Source organism: Natrix helvetica (assembly GCF_964273705.1).
Source record: "Natrix helvetica genome assembly, chromosome: 2".
Taxonomy (NCBI): Eukaryota; Metazoa; Chordata; class Lepidosauria; order Squamata; family Natricidae; genus Natrix; species Natrix helvetica.
Window position 1 is genome coordinate 284709214 of NC_138552.1, and position 16757 is coordinate 284725970.

General features: G+C 40.7%; 1 protein-coding gene across 1 annotated transcript in view; it reads right to left on the bottom strand.

Moving 5' to 3' along the window:
- WSCD1 (WSC domain containing 1) overlaps positions 1-16757 on the bottom strand; it is an 87987-nt gene that overhangs the window by 45655 nt on the left and 25575 nt on the right. Inside the window, exon 2 of the mRNA XM_081944355.1 lies at positions 9701-10390. Coding sequence (XP_081800481.1) covers positions 9701-10127 — 427 coding nt within the window. The 5' untranslated portion in view covers positions 10128-10390. The remainder of the gene's footprint in view (positions 1-9700; positions 10391-16757) is intronic.

Genomic DNA, 16757 nt, shown 5'->3' on the forward strand with positions numbered 1-16757 from the left:
TAGATTTCACCAACTGCATGGAGGGCATTTTTTTCTTTTTCTTTTTGTAAACGTTTTTTTTTTCCCTTTAAAACAAACATTTCTTCCTTCCTTAATCAGTGTGTCGTCTGAGTGCAAATTTGTTTTTGTGTCATAATACTTATAGCTTACCACTAAATTCTTTATATACATCTATACATATTTTTACATTACAACTTAACATATGTCCTGTTATAACATTTCTCTTCCTAAATTATTTAATTTTATACTTTTTATCCATATTAATTTTCTAGCCAATGATAAACTAACCCCCATATATTATAATAATCAGATTCTTCCTTTCCTTTAGTTGCTAGTGTGAATCTACTCATTTCTACACAATCTAATATTTTCTTAATCACGCTTTCATCTTTAGGGATTTCTTCAGCTTCCCAATTTTGTGTAAATACCATTCTAGCTGCAGTTATTTCATGATTAATCCAATATACATTTTCTATACTGTATTTCCCAGTTAATATACCCTATTCCCCCGAAAATAAGACCACCCCAGATAATAAGCCCAATCGGGCTTTTGAGCACATGCACTAAAATAAGCCCTCCCTGAAAATATTGCAACACAGCAGCAGCCATGAAGTGACCACGCTCTCGCTGCCTCCTGCACCCCAAAAATAATAAGACCTCCCTGAAAATAAGACCAAGTGCTTATTTCGGGGGTTAAAAGAAAATAAGACTCTGTCTTATTTTCGGGAAAACATGGTAGCAGAGGGTGGTTTTTTTTTTTCTGTGGACCAGGGGTATGTGATTTCATCTGATACCTGGTCCTGTGTGTGTGCAGATGGGGCTTCCCTCACTTGCATGGCCCGGTTCCTGGTGGGCCACAGACTTGTGCCAGTTCACAGCCTGGTGGTTTGGGACCCCTGCTCTAGTCCAGATATCTTGAAATCGCTAAGTGTCAGGGCAGCCTCCATCAGTAACCAAGAAAGAAACCACTCAACTCCATTTTTCAGAATTAAGAGTACTTTTACTGGTTATGAGTAGATAGCAGCTAGGCAAAGCAAGATCTGAGGCAAAAGTGTGCGTAATCATAGATATCAATATGTGACCCACCTCCTTCCCCCTGGTAACCCCATCCCCCAGTCCAATCGGGACACCCCACAGGTGTCATGTGGGCTGCATCTTCAAAAACCATCATCAGGTTGGTATGCCGGACAGTTGGCCTTGGCGGCAATTCCCCTATCTGCAGTATGCGCAGTAGATGGTGAGAAAAACACTCCCTTCTTCATTCACTCCTGTGCTGAAGCTTCCCCTCCCACATACCATGCCATCCCCCCTCCCCGTTTCAATGGCAGCCGAAAGCAAGCAGCAAAGCAGACACTAAGTTTTGAAAAACTGTGTTTTAGATACAAGGAGCCTTTGATTTACAACCATTCATTTAACAATGTTTGAAGTTACAACGGCACTGAAAACCTGTTCTTGCACTTAACGACTGTTGCAGTGTCCCCACGGTCATGTGATCAAAATTCAAATGCTTGGCAACTGGCATGTTCTTGTGCCTGTTGCAGCATCCCGGGGTCACCATTTGCAACCTTCCCATGGGCTTCCCGCAAACAAGTCAACGAGGAAGCAGGATTCATTTAACAACAACATCTCACAGCAATGAAAGTTGCCGTCCCACTTTTGGTCGTAAGTCAAGGATTGCCTATATTTCATATAGTCCCAAGCTGAGAACTTTAAAGTAGCGGAAAGATATTTGAAGAGAGATCAATAATTTTTTTTCCTGTTTCATGTTGTTATTTCATTATTTATTTCGCTTCAAAACAACCCGCAAACCCTGCCTGGTTTGACCTTCTATTTTCTTTTCTTTCTTTAAAGGAGAGCGCAGTAGAAAGAATTGTATATATGAACGGCATACATAGTCCTGCTTCAAAAAGATTCGAGTTTCACATTCCTACACACCTTTCCCGTTTCCTTGTTATTGTAGAGCTACATAAGCCTGAAGTCAACATCCCGACTGCCAATCCCAGACAAAGCAAGCACACTCAAGACCTGCCAATGTCTCAGTGCAAAACTTTGTTGAGTGCATCATTTCGGCCAGAGGTGGGTTTCACATAATCTTACCACCAGTTCTCTGCACACTGAAAATGTGGGTGCATGCGCTGCTTGCACACATGTGCACAGCTTAGAAAACGTGGCTAAATAGGACGGCAGGTTGCCATTACCGGTTCTCCTGAACTGGTCCGAACCGGCTGAATACCACCACTGATTTTGGCACTATCAAAGGCAAAACCAGCTCTACCAAATTCCCGCGGAAATCCACTGTGGGAAGAAATATCCACCTGGTTCAGTTCCAACCCGGGGGAGGAGGCACTGGAAATAAAATGGAGGCTGATTGGAAAGAGGGTCCATTAATTGATGAAGCAGGGTTTGTGGTTCTGGGCAGCTGTCAACATGGAGTTGAGAGTGGGTGGTTTTTATATCTTCTTTGAGGTTTGCATTGGAGCTTCCTGTTCCTGTGCATGAACATATTCTGTAATATTCTATTGGCTGTTAGATTCCTATGGGGTCATGTAGGGGTTATGTAGGGGTAATAGCCGACTTTATAGGCAAATGAGGGAATGCAAATCCTAGGTGCTTGTCTGAGCTAATCTGGTCAGCCTCTGGCTTATTGTTTATCTGAGCTCCCAGGTTTGAAGTTTGGTCTGCTCTGGGGGTGGGGTGGGGGGTGCAATGAAAAGGCTTTGGACTGATCTGGGCTGCATCTTTTTTTTTCTTTTTTAATTTTTAATTTTGAACACATACACACAGTAACAAGGACATACATTACATTTATACATCACACCGGAATTTCATATTCCTTCAAGTAGCAGTTATCAATCGGAACATCTTTGGGTGCATTAGTTTTCCTCTCAATACATTTCTATTCAGTTTCGCATTTTTAACCTTCCTATTTCATTCTCTTTCACTTGTCTATCTATATTTGGCTATTTACATCAAACAGACTTTGTTATTCTTCTACTAGTATGACATTTTTTCCTAGGTTAGTAACTTTGATCTTTCTTGGACTATTTTCGCTATTTTTCTGTTTCTATCCTCCAACCACCTATACCATTTTGGGATCTGGGCTGCTTCTAATCCTACCATTCTGCCTTTGTTTCCAAATATCCTGTCTTGAATGGATTACCAAATCTGCATTTCTAAAAGTAGCCTCCTTAGTTTCTGCTTGGGGGCAGGGAGACTGGGGCTGCTTCCTGCCTCTAAAAACACATTTTTCCATTTTTCATTTAGGGAAATATAGTCAATTCTGCCTTTTTTAAAATATTCCTCAAAATATTGCATTATTCTAGGAGAGAAGGGCTTCCCACATCACATAGTACAAATTGAATTTCCACCCTCCCCCCCTATTAGTGCAATTGTCCAACTGAGGGTTATTGTATTGTTATGAGAAAGAGTCTCTGTGTTTGGCTAACACCTGCAGATGTGTCCTTGAATCTCATGGCTCTCCTCCTCAAAAGTCTGGAACTTGCATTCCTTCTCACCCTTCCCTTCTCCCACCCCCCTACCCCTTGTTCGTTGGCAAGCCAAGAAGCAATGATGGTTGCAACAATATAAGCACACATTGGAACTTGACATCTGACTTCTAACAAATCAAGCCATCATAGAATCATCCAGTTAGATGAAATTGGGGTGATCGTTTAGTTCAACAGCCTGAATGGCTGGCTGGAGAATTCCGGGAGTTGAAGTCCACGGATCTTAAAAGTGTGCCAAGGTTGGATAACCCTGTTGTAAAGCAACATAGTGTTAACAGATTACTTATATCACAGGTGTCAAATTTGCAGCATCACATTGCCATCACATGACATATCATGACATTTTCCCCCTCCGCAGAGCTGGGATGGGCATGGCCTGCATTTGATGGATCCATCCCGTGGGCCACCTGTTTGACACCCCTGGCTTATATCTTCCCCAAAGTCAATTCTGTGTTCCTTTATAGCAGGGGTGTCAAACTTGTGGCCTGCGGGCCGGATGTGTTATGTGCTGGCCATGCCCGGTTTAGTGAAGGGGAAAAAAGTTGTGATACATCATGTGACAATATTGTGATGACACGAGTTTGACACCCCCCGTTTTACAAGGAACAGAAGCAAGAAATTCAAGATGGCAGCTTTGAATAATTACAGCTACCATCCTGACTTTTTCGGACATATACCAAGTCCACAAACACTTCTATATACCTTTTTTAGACTTAAATGGAGGCTTTGCTTTCTTCTGTTTTTCCCCCTCCATTCTTTCCCATCTCATCTTTAGTCACTGAACGGAAGCTTTTCACAGATGGATCCAAAATAAATCATTCAATCTTCAGCTTTTTTGGGGCGGCTAAAAATAGCCAATAGAATCTACACCACTCTCCCTTTTGGGTGAAAAAAAAAAGAGTAAAGAAGAAGAAGAAAAATCAGCGAAGTAGGAGGAAAAGCTAGAACTCTTGAATTAAGATGTTGAGACAAGGTGAATGGTATGTTTCTTCTAAAGAGGTGAACATTGGCACTTTCCAAACATGCAATTAGGAAGTTCACAAGCTGTGAACAGACACCCACAATAAGCTGCTAAGAAGGTGGGAGGTTCTCTTTCTGAGCTCCATTTCACAGGTTTGGAGAGGTTGTTTTTTTTATTCTTTGCAGCTGCATATTCAAAGCCATCTGGGCTTCCTCAGGTTGTTGTTGCATTGCAAGATAGATAGAATATTGTGGTTTAAACTCCTTTCTTCCTACTGTTAACTCTGAATGAACCTGGCTGAAACCATCTTATGCTGCCTCATAGTTGCCACGAACTCTGAGAGGGGGAAGCGGGGGGATGTAGATAGACTGGCTAACAGTCAAAACAAAAACGTTTTCTTGTGGGAACCAAGGTCATCCCAACAGGTGACAGTTGAAGGAAGACAGAAGGAACCAAACAGCCTCTCAGCTACATACACTGGACAATGTAACCGGTGACATTTGGGGAGGGAACTATTTAGTCTAAAACCGTGAGAATTTTTAGAGTTGGTTTTCACTAGCTGTGTTGATATGATGTATCCAATAAACATGTTCTTTGAAGAATCTACCTGTCTCGGAGTTCTGCTTTTGGCAGATGCGTTACTTGGAATACTGATACCTGCTTTAAGGGTTTTTAATTAAGATGACAGGTACTTCTTGACATATAACCAAAATTGACCCCAAAATTTCTGTTGCTAAGCAAGACAGTTGTTAAGTGAGTTTTGCCCCATTTTGAGATCTTCTTGCCACAGTTATTAAGTGAATCACTGCAGTTGTTCAGTTAGTAACACAAATGCAGTATTGTAGGCTAATTCTGTCAATTGTTAGCAGTTCGATCCTGACCAGCTCAAAGTTGACTCAGCCTTCCATCCTTCCGTGGTCGGTAAAATGAGGACACAGATTATTGGGGGCAATACACTGACTCTGTAAATGGCTTAGACAACCATTCATTTAGTGACCATTCCAAATTACAACATCACTCAAAAAATGACTTGTGACCATTTTTACACATATGACTGTTGTAGCACCCCCATGGTCATGTGATCAAAATTCAGACTGTATGAATGAGACTGGTACCGCCACACCCTAAGCATCATTTCTCTCCCTGGGCAGCTCTACAATGTACGGTCTCCAACTCACAACATGGTGGCTGGGGAATTCTGGGAGTTGAACATTTTCAAGTTGACACAGTTGAAAGATGCTGCCCTATGGTACAAAGGATAGGAAGGGAGAAGACAAGGGACAAATTTGCAAGAATCTGTTACTACAGACTATCACAATAAAATATAGTTCTAGTCATCATGTGGAATCAATTTCCTGGTCTATCTATTTATAAGGTTGCCCAGTTACTAACCATCATTTAACCTCATGGAGGTATTGTGAAGATAAAAGGACAGATGATGAATTGTGAGCCACTCAGAGGAAATGTGAACATAAATTAAATGCTTTGCTCATTTTGGCCTGTTGTGCCTTAAAATGGCTTCTACTGTATTGCCATAAAATGCTTCTACTGTACAGCACAGTGGAGTTAACATGGTAATGGCTTCACAGTACTCCACAAGGGGGCTCCTTCTATTAAGGGGGAAAATCCAACATTAGAAATTACATTTGTAGAATACAAAGGCAAAGAAGTTTATCAACAGGATATGATTAAAAAGGCTTTCTCAAAATATTATACTAGATTGTACGCTGGTGATAAAATACAAGGTTTAGCTATAGATAGATATCTGGAGAAAGAGAAAATACCTATAGTTACAGATGAACAAAGAGAAAGACTGAATCAACTTGTAACCACGGAGGAAATTCTCCTGGCAATTAAGCAATTAAAAATTGGGAAGGCCCCAGGTACAGATGGATTGACAGTGGTTTATTATAAAAAGTTACAATTAGAAATGGTAGATCCTCTTAAGGAATTATTTAATAAAATTCAAATGGAAGGAAGGGTACCGCCATCTTGGAGAACAGCCTTTATTTCCCTGATTCTAAAAGAAGATCAGGACCACACTCAGCCAAAAAACTATAGACCTATTTCATTATTTAATACAGATTATAAAATCTTTGCTAAAATATTAGCAAATAGGTTGATGTCAATTATACAACAAATGATTCATAATGATCAATCTGGTTTTATACAGGGGAGACAAATGAAAAGTAATGTAAGACAAATTGTTAATATATTGGAATATTTGGGGAAGAACAACCAAGTCCCCGCAGCGCTTTTATTCTTAGATGCGGAGAAAGCATTTGACCGAGTGAATTGGCAATTTCTAATAAAAATAATACAAAGATGCATTTTGGAGAGTATTTCACACAATCTATCAAGGCAATATACCAGAAACAGACAGCACAAATTATAGTTAATGGTAGTTTAACAGAATCCTTCAAAATTGAAAAAGGAACAAGACAGGGGTGTCCCTTGTCTCCATTATTGTTTATCTTAACCTTGGAGTTATTGTTGAATAGAATACGTGGGTCAGATGACCTACAGGGAATTAAGATTAGGCATTATGAATATAGAGTTTGAGCATTTGCGGATGACTTGGTTGTAACTTTAACCCAACCGGGGAAATCAGCTATAGGTTTAATGAACATAATTAATCAATATGGTCAAGTATCTGGGTTCAAAATAAATCTAGGAAAAACAAAGATGATAATTAAAAATATGACCACAAATCAAAAAGAAGAACTAGAAAGAGTAACAGAATGTGAGATAGTAGAAAAGGTTAAATATTTAGGAGTTTACATTACAACCTCAAACGGGAAATTATATAAGTATAATTATGAACCATTATGGCATAAAATACAGTTAGAGATGAATAAATGGAAAAAACTACAATTGTCATTGTTGGGAAGGATAGCAATAAAAATGAATATTTTGCCTAAGTTTCTATTTCTCTTTCAAATGATACCAATACTTAAAAAAGATGCAAATTTGGAAGAATGGGAGAAAGGTATTAATAACTTTGTCTGGGCGGGGAAGAAACCAAGAATAAAACTTAAAATAATGCAAGACATACGGGAAAGAGGAGGTTTGAAAATGCCTAATTTAAAATTATACTATGAAGCAGTAGTTTTATCAATAATTAGTGAGGACATATATTAGTGAGGACATATAATTAGAGGACAGAATACTGAATATTGATGGATATGATTTGGTATATGGTTGGCACGCTTATTTAATATATGATAAGAAGGTAGATAAGATTTTTAAAAGCCATATATTAAGGAATGCCCTATTGCGTGTCTGGAAAAAAATACCAATATAGGTTAAATGATAAGATACCTATGTGGGTAGTACCCAGACACGTGATAGAGAATATAAGTATAGAGCAAAAACAGGATGTAATTACATATAGTGAACTTCTTAATATAGAGAGAGGTGTACTACAGTTAAGGCCTTTGAACGTATTAAGAGAGGAAAGGGTAATTCAAACCTGGTTCCAGTATGGACAGTTACAAGCTAGATGGAAAAAAGATCAGACAATTGGTATCACGCAAAATGAGGATAGTTTGGTAAAACAAATTAGGGACCAGAGTCAAACGCATATAAAAAGGTTGTATAATATACTGATAGAAATAGATTCTGAAACAGAGTTAGTTAAAGACTGTATGATAAAATGGGCACAAAATTTCAAAGAGCCAATAATGATGGAAACATGGGAAAAGATTTCGGTAAGAAATGTAAAATTTACGCAAGCTCAGAATTTGAGAGATAATTTTTATAAGATGTTGTATAGATGGCATTTAGATCCCAAAAAATTATCTTGTATGTATCCGAATTTACAACCTAAATGTTGGAGATGTGATTGTGCTGATGCTACGTATTACCATATATGGTGGACTTGCAAAAAAGTCAAAGCATTTTGGATAAAATATATGGTGGGTTATTCAAAATATACTTAAAAAAAGGATAAAGTTCACCCCCCAGTTGTTTTTGTTAGGTATAATTACAGACTGTACAGTTATAGAGACTAATTTGATTTTGAACTTAACGACGGCAGCAAGATTGTTGGTGGCGCAGTACTGGAAGAGGGAAGAATTGCCTACTATTCAAGAATGGATGCTTAAAGTAGTAAATCTAGCAGAGATGGCCAAAATTACAGCATATTTGAAGGACCATTCAGATGAGAAATATAAGTTGGAATGGAGAAGATGGATTGACTATATTCAAAATAAATATTGGACTAAAAAATTTCAATTAGCTTATGAGTGAAGGCACAAGGAATGTTACAATTTACCTAAAGTTAGTTTAACAAAAGGGGAATTAAAGCACAACAGGAGGTAGGATGTTGAAATCAGTTAGCTTATGTTAGCATATGATTGTTAAATGTTTATACCCTGTATTTTGCTCTGGGAGTTGGGGGGAGGGAGGGTTGGAGGGGGGGTAGGGTCGGGGGTGGAGGGAGGGAAGGGGAAGGGGTAATATTTGTAAAATTTATTAAAACTTTTAATAATAATAAAAAAAGAAATTACATTTGGTCCAGACATTTCCCCCCTATAAATAAACACACGGACAATGCCAGGTTATCAACTAGTATTAATTTAAATTTTGATTTGACTGATTTCTTGACAATGTTTCTTTAATATTTTCTACGTCATGCTATTGTAAACTGCCTGGTGCACTTTAATAAGCAGAAAGGTGTGGAATAATAATAATAATAATAATAATAATAATAATAATAATAATAATAATAATAATAACAACAACAACAACAACAACAACAACAACGACTTGAAGATAAACAGCAAGAAAAAAAATCACAAAATACCGGGACTTGCAAGTTGAGGTTGAGCGACTGTGGAAAAAGAAATCATGTGTTGTCCCAATTGTAATTGGAGCCCTTGGAGCGATACCTAAAGGGCTACCTAGCTATTTAAAAATTCTAAATTTACCTGACTTGAACATTCTGACTCTACAAAAAACCACCCTACTTGGAACAGCTTATATCCTCCGTCGTTACCTTAACAGTTCCTAGGTCCTTGGTTAGGACTCGAGCTGTTAGGCTACCAACCAGCCCCAAAGGCTGTGAATCTCACCAAAGATTAACATAATAACAATAACAATAATAATAATAATAATAATAATAATAATAACAACAACAACAACAACAACAACATCCCACGGAAGATATTTCAAAGTATCTATGTCTCCTTTCTGAAATGCTTTTGCAAAATCTAGCACAAACCAGATTTACCTTGGTTTTTGGAGGTGTGCTTCAGTGTTTTTGCTCCAGAAGCCAGAACGGGTTCTTGGTCATTTACAAATCGGAGAAACCAACGTCTCCGTAACTGTCTCAATTCAGAGTTTCTGGAGATCAACCACCGCGGTCCATCTTTCTGGTCCGGATTGGACCCATACACTGTGTGCATGTTGACAAGAAGCTTAGAAGTCAGGCGAGGCATCTGAACTGGTCTGCTCTCTGCCTTTGTGTCCCCAGGCAAAGTCTCCCCAACTGGTAGGCCCTGATTCCTGGAGAAGCCCCGGGAGCCTTGCTGGAGGACCAAGCGAGATCGCTGTAGGAGGAGAAGGCTACCTGCCATCAGATAAGCGGCTGTGAGGAAAAAGAGCAGAAACTGGGTCCTCCGAAGAAACTTTTGTGGTCTGAAAAAGGATCTGGCCATACCCTTCCCAGGAAACTGAGCCGTTTACGCCTTTAGAACAGCTTTGAAGCCCCACCTTGGCTTCCCGCTAGGCCCTCCCATGGGTTCGTCGGATCATCTTAAAACTTTCCCCGTCTCCAATACGCTTCCTTCTGCAGTCAGAGTGGTCGCCATCGTTCTCTGCACTGAGGAGGTTTCAGAAGCCCAGAAACATCCAGTCAACCGTTCACAAGCATCTTTCTCAATCGAGGCCCGTCACACTTCGGAGACTCCGTTCCTCAGATCTGCAAGAAGAAAGCACAATCTGTTCAGTTCCGGTTTACCAATTTGTTCCTCCTTAATCCGTTCCATTCCTCTTTAGCTGAAACCTAATCTGTAATTTACCACAGTTGGTTTCAATCGCAGTCTGTAAAACAATAATCCTTTGAAAAATGCTGGATGAGACACCGGGTGGGAGAGAAACAAAGCAGAGACTTTCAGCTGGTTGTAGCAGCTCCTTTCCCTTCTGCTTTCTCGGAATTTCACCAAAATTCACACTGAGAAAGTTTGGGATGATAAGAAACGTGTTCTTTTGGCAATTATGAACTCAGAAAGCTCAGTTTGCCCAAGGAGCTGCTGATACATATCTACAGAGGAATTATTGAGTCTGTCTGACTTACTGAGTTGCACTTCTGTAACTGTCTGGTTTGGCACAGCAACCAAACAGGACAGGTACAGACTCCGACGGATAGTTAGGACTGCAGGAAAAACAATTGCAACCAACCTGCCTTCCACTGAGGACTTGTATATTGTATGACTCAGAAAGACGGCTGAGAAAATATCTACAGACCCTTTACATCCTGGACATAAACTGTTTCAATTCCTCCCCTCGGGACTCCACTATAAGGCATTGTATACCAAAACAACACAGGTTCTTTCCCTTGTGCCACCATATTTTTCAGAGTATGAGACACACTTCCCTCCCCTGTTCTTTTCTTTTCTTTTCTACTCTACTCTACTCTTCTGTTCTATTCAACTCTACTCTACTCTCTATTCTATTCCTTGTTGTTCTGTTCTATTCTATTCTACTCTACTTTACTCTCCTATTCTATTCTATTCTATTCTATTCTATGTTCTGTTCTGTTCTAGTCTATTCTAGTCAAGTCTAATGTATTCTATGTTCTGTTCTTTCTGTTCTGTTCTGTTCTACTCTACTCTATCTACTCTACATTCTGTTCTGTTCTATTCTATTCTACTCTATGTTCTGTTCTATTCTATGTTCTGTTCCGTTCCATTCCATTCCATTCTATTCTATGTTCTATTCTATGTTCTATTCTACTCTACTCTACTCTACTCTACTCTACTCTACTCTACTCTACTCTACTCTACTCTACTCAGAATATGCTATTCTGTTCTATGATGTTTTGATTTCGGTGCCTCAAATGGAACCACGGAGAAATGGATTCATACCCTGTTTTAAAACTGGCTACATAACCTACTTTCAACCAAAATATCCTTGGAATTTGGGTGGGCCAGCCAAGAAAAAGTTAAAACTTAATTTAAATTAAAGCCTAATTAAAACTTAGGAAAATTAATTGAATAGAGTTGAAAGGATTGTTCCCCATGTATTTAACAATTATCCCCTTCTGGAATATTAAAATTACATCACTGCCAGTTGTTTCAGGAGCTCTGAATTGCAACCAAGTCTCAGATGAGGCTGTTGACTGTGTGTTCTTCTTTTAAAACAAAGCAGCTCATTTGCATTCCAGGATTCATAAATCAGAATATAGTTATCCATATTTCACATTCCTCCACATTTTCCATTTCACTTTTTTTCTGGAAGACAATGTGCACAAGCATCTATATTTTAGGCAAATATTGATAAAAAGGAATACTTTAGGGGAAATGCAAATTTTAGAGAGTAAATCTATGTTTAGAGAGTAAATGCAAATGTTCATACTATCTGAGCTGCTGAAACAGTTCTACAGAGGAATTATTGAGTCTGTCATCTGCACCTCTATAACTGTCTGGTTTAGTTCTGCAACCCAACGAGACAGACAGAGACTTCAGAGGATAATTAGAACTGCAGAAACTGCCTTCCATTGAGGGCTTGTACACTGCACGAGTCAAAAAGAGGGCTGTGAAAATATCTACAGAACCCTCCCATCCTGGATTGAAATTGTTTCAACTCCTACCTCAAAACAACGCTATAGGACTTCCGGTTCCGGCTCCCGAGAGTGACGGGCATGTTTTGCTCGCCCTGTGCGCTCTTGGTGGGCTCCCTCCTAATCGGGGGGGCACTGGGTGCCTTGAAGGGGAGCTCAGCCGAGGGGGCGGCTAGCTGGGGGTCCCCTGTGTCGGCGGCGGCCGCGGGGGAGCTCCTGGCATTGCCCTAGGTCAGTGGTCGGCAAGCCGCGGCTCACGAGCCACATGTGGCTCTTTACACATTTTAATGCGGCTCTTCTGTGTGCCGGGCGCCCGCTCCCCTCCCTCCTCTCAGGCACTTCAAAACAAGCGCCCCCTTCCCTTTTTTCTTTTTGACCCACAATGATTAGGGAGGATCCTGAAGTCGGGCGGGGACGAGAAGCGAGGAGGCAGAAAAAGAAACGGAGGCTAAGGAGCTTCCCCCCGCCCCCTCCCAGCAAAAATCTAACCGGGGAGCCGGGCGGGCAGTAGCAAATTAGCCAATCACGCCGCGTGCGTGATCGGCTAATTTGCTACTGCCCGCCCGGCTCCCCGGTTAGATTTTTGCTGGGAGGGGGCGGGGGGAAAGCTCCTTGGCCTCCGTCTCTTTTTCTCCCTCCTCGCTTCTTGGGGCTCCACCAATGGGGGAGCCAGGCCCACCAAGCGCCAGGCTTTGGGCTAACACAGAGGTCTGCAAAGTTGGCTGTTTTAAGACTGGTGGACTTCAATTCTCAGAATTCTGGGAGTTGAAGTCCATCAGTCTTAAGAGCCAATTTTGCAGATCCCTGGGCTAATATGATTGATGCCCTTGGTGGACTTCAATTCTCAGAATTCTGGGAGTTGAAGTCCACAAGTCTTCAAGCTGTCAGGTTTGAAGACCCTGGGTTTTTTTTCTAAAGGGTTGGGGGTGCGAGGGTCATGCAACTTGACAGCTTTAAGACTTGCATGCTTCAATGCCAGAGTTCCTGAGCCAACATGACTGGAGGAGGAATTCTGGGAGTTGAAGTCCACAAGTCTTAAAGCTGTCAGGTTTGAAGACCCCTGGGTTTTTTTTTCTAAAGGGTTAGGGGTGCAAGGGTCTTGCAACTTGACAGCTTTAAGACTTGCGTGCTTCAAATGCCAGAGTTTATTGAAACTAAAAACAGTGTACCATCCTATGTATTTTCGGTTTTAAAAATGTGGCTCTCAAAATAAATTTCAATCGTGGTTTTGGCGAGATTTGGCTCAGTTGAAAAAAAAGGTTGCCCACCACTGCCCTAGGTGCCAGGAGGCGAAAGGGGGTGCGCGGGAGCTCCATGCTTCCGCGCGCTTTTGCGAGGCTGCCGGACGAACTAAGCAACTTGAAGGCTGCAGCTGCGATGTGGTGAGATGGAAACCCGCCCTGACTCCTTTTTTTTTTGGCCTGTTTGGTGAAGGATTGACAGCTTTTTTAAGACTTTCAATCGGTTTCTGGGAAGTGTGATTGAAGGGAGGGGGATTTCCCCCCCTGGATGGGCGGCTTTGGATTGCTCTCTGCCCCTGGAGGACAGGGGGGAGAGCTTTGAAATGAAATCACACTCATAGCAAGCAAGCAGGTAATACCCTGCTGCAATTGTGAAAGAGAAGTGATGATCTGTTTCTTTTGAAAACTTTTGAAAACTTTTAGTTTGCTGCCTTCTGATCCCGTGCTGGCAAGGCAAGATGGCACACTTCCGTTGTCTTTGTGCACTGTGAAATTTGACTCCACCCATAGAAATTGCTGGCATTTTGTCTTTGTCTCTGTGACACCCAGAAATATCTCTTGAAATACTGCACCTTGGACTTGGACTGATGGACTTTATTGTCTGGATTTGAACTATAGAAAAGGTCTCTATTATTGTCTGGACTGCCTGCCTCGTGATCTCTCTCGGCTATCCCCTGTTCACGTTGCCACCCCATCTTATGGACACAGATACCTCTGAGTTTCTCTTTACTAAGATGGCACCGAAAAGACCCCCACCTGGGAAATCAGGCTTTGCTGGCTCTGCTCCAACATCTTCAACGTCTAGCCCCAGTGGACAACAGACATTAACATCTCTACTACAAAACCCCCCTGAGGAGGACCTAACCCAGCAGTTGCTTCAAAAGATCTTAAAGGGGCAGGAGGAATTGAAAAACCAACTGAAAGAAATGAATGATCAACTCAGAGAAAACCAAAACCGAACGGCTCAAAACTCACAGAGACTGGAACTTTTGGAGGAGGGGACGGCTGAGATGAGGAGGGAGGTGAGGGGGGTCCAGAGAGGAAACCAAGAACTTGAGAACCATCAGATAAAAATGAAGTTTGAAAGGATGTCTTTTTTTCTTAGATTTCAAAATGTAATTGAGGCTGATGATGAAGATCTGAGGGAAATTATGACAAAGCTATTGGCTGAATATATTAAAAAAGACAGACAACAGATGGGATGGGATATTGACCTGGCCTATAGAGTCAACACAGCCTATGCTAGAACACACAATGTTCCAAGGGAGGTTCACATTAAATTTCTTAGAAAGACTACAAGAGATGAGATTCTGAGTGCACAAATGGGGCAAGTGTTAAAATACAAGGATAGAGAGATAGTCATCCTGAAACAAATCCCAAAGAAAGTTAGAGATAAAAGAGAAAAAAAATTCGCTTTTAGCGAAGAAATTATACCAGAAAGGGATTTGGTTTAGATGGCTTCTCCCAGAAGGTATGCTCATATTTTGGGAGGACACTAGAGTTAGAATTAATACAATTATGGAGGCTGAGGCCTTCATGGAAAAAAACAAAGTGCTCCTAGATAAAACTGATGACATCACACAGGATATACAAGACACGGGAGGTGCCAGAGCTTTGCTGGTGGGGGGGGAAGAGGCAGCGTCGAGAAAACTTAGATCACAAAAGTGACTTAGAAAAACACTGCAATTGCTGATACAGGGAATTCTTTTTTCTGTTGGATATAAAATAGATTGAAAATATTGGAAGATATAAGGTAAATATGCTGTCAAAAAATTGTTAAGTAGTATTTTACTTAATGTATTAACAAGTGAGGGTTATGAGAGTCGGGGGGAGTGCCATTTCTTGCACAATGTAGCTGACATAATTTGTACCCTTCTCCACCACCCTTTTTCCTAAAAATTTTGTAAAACCAATAAAAATTTTGTTCAAAAAAAAAACCGACGCTATAGAGCACTGCACACCAAGACAACTAGGCACAAGGACATTTTTTCCCTGAATGCCATCACTCTGCTAAACAAATAATTCCCTCACCACTGTCAAAACGATTCACTAAGGCTGCATTTCTATTACTATTAGTCTTCTAATCATTTCTATCACCCATCTCCACCCACTTATGACTGCATGACTGTAACTTTATTGTTTTTATCCTCACGATTTATATTGATATTGATTGTTTCCTGGTTGTTTATTTGTACCCCATGACTATCATTAAGTATTGTACCTTATGATTCTTGATGAATGTATCTAGTCTGTTTATGTACAGAGAACATAGGCACCAAAGACAAATTCCTTGTGTGTCCAATCACACTTGGCCAATAAAGAATTCTATTCTATTCCATTCCATTCCATTCCATCCCATCCCATCCCATCCCATCTATTCTATGTAAAACAGAAGGCTAGTTCAAAGCAGGCAGCAGCTATCAACTACCTATCAAACTTGGGCAATAAAGAATTCTGTTCTATTATTTTCTTTGAAAACTCTGTGAAAGAGTCTTGTGTTTGACTTTATGTAATACTGACACAAGCTGGAACGAGATTGATTTAGCTGTTCCTAAAGTAGTAAATATGCCCTTGTGCCAAGCTAGTTAATGATAATTGAATCCATATAGTTTTCTTGGAAATAACATAGGTTTACCATTGCCTTTCTCTATATGAAGGAGGGGAAGTTTTCCCCCACCTTCAATTAACGAGGTACGGATCGCAGCCCCTCCAAGTAGCATATCTCTGAATAAGCAATAATTTGAATTTGAATTTATTAGCGCTTATAGACCGCCCCCTCTCCCAAAAGGGACTCGGGGCGGTGTACAGTCCATGTCAAAATACATCATTAAAATAATTAAAATTACTAAATGGACAGTATGAACATATAAATATAAATAGATAGATAAGAGGAGGATAAAAGATGTGCAGGACTGTATTGCTAATAAATAATTAAAATATACAGACATTAAAACCCCAATACCCTATAAAATTAAGTTTACACAATAATCCCCCTAAAAACCAGTAAAAATATATATGCCAGGAGATAGGCGTTGAAATTATGCCAGGCCAGCCAGTCGGAACAGGTGAGTCTTCAGTTTCTGCCGGAAGGAGCGGAAGTCAGTGGTGGTTCTAATGTCGGGGGGGAGGTCATTCCAGAGGGTTGGGCCCATCACAGAGAAGGCCCTACTCCTTGGCGTCGCCCGCTGGCATTGCCTAGCGGACGGCACCAGGAGAAGCCCCTCCCTGTGAGAGCGAATTGGCCGCTGGGATGTATGTGGGAGGAC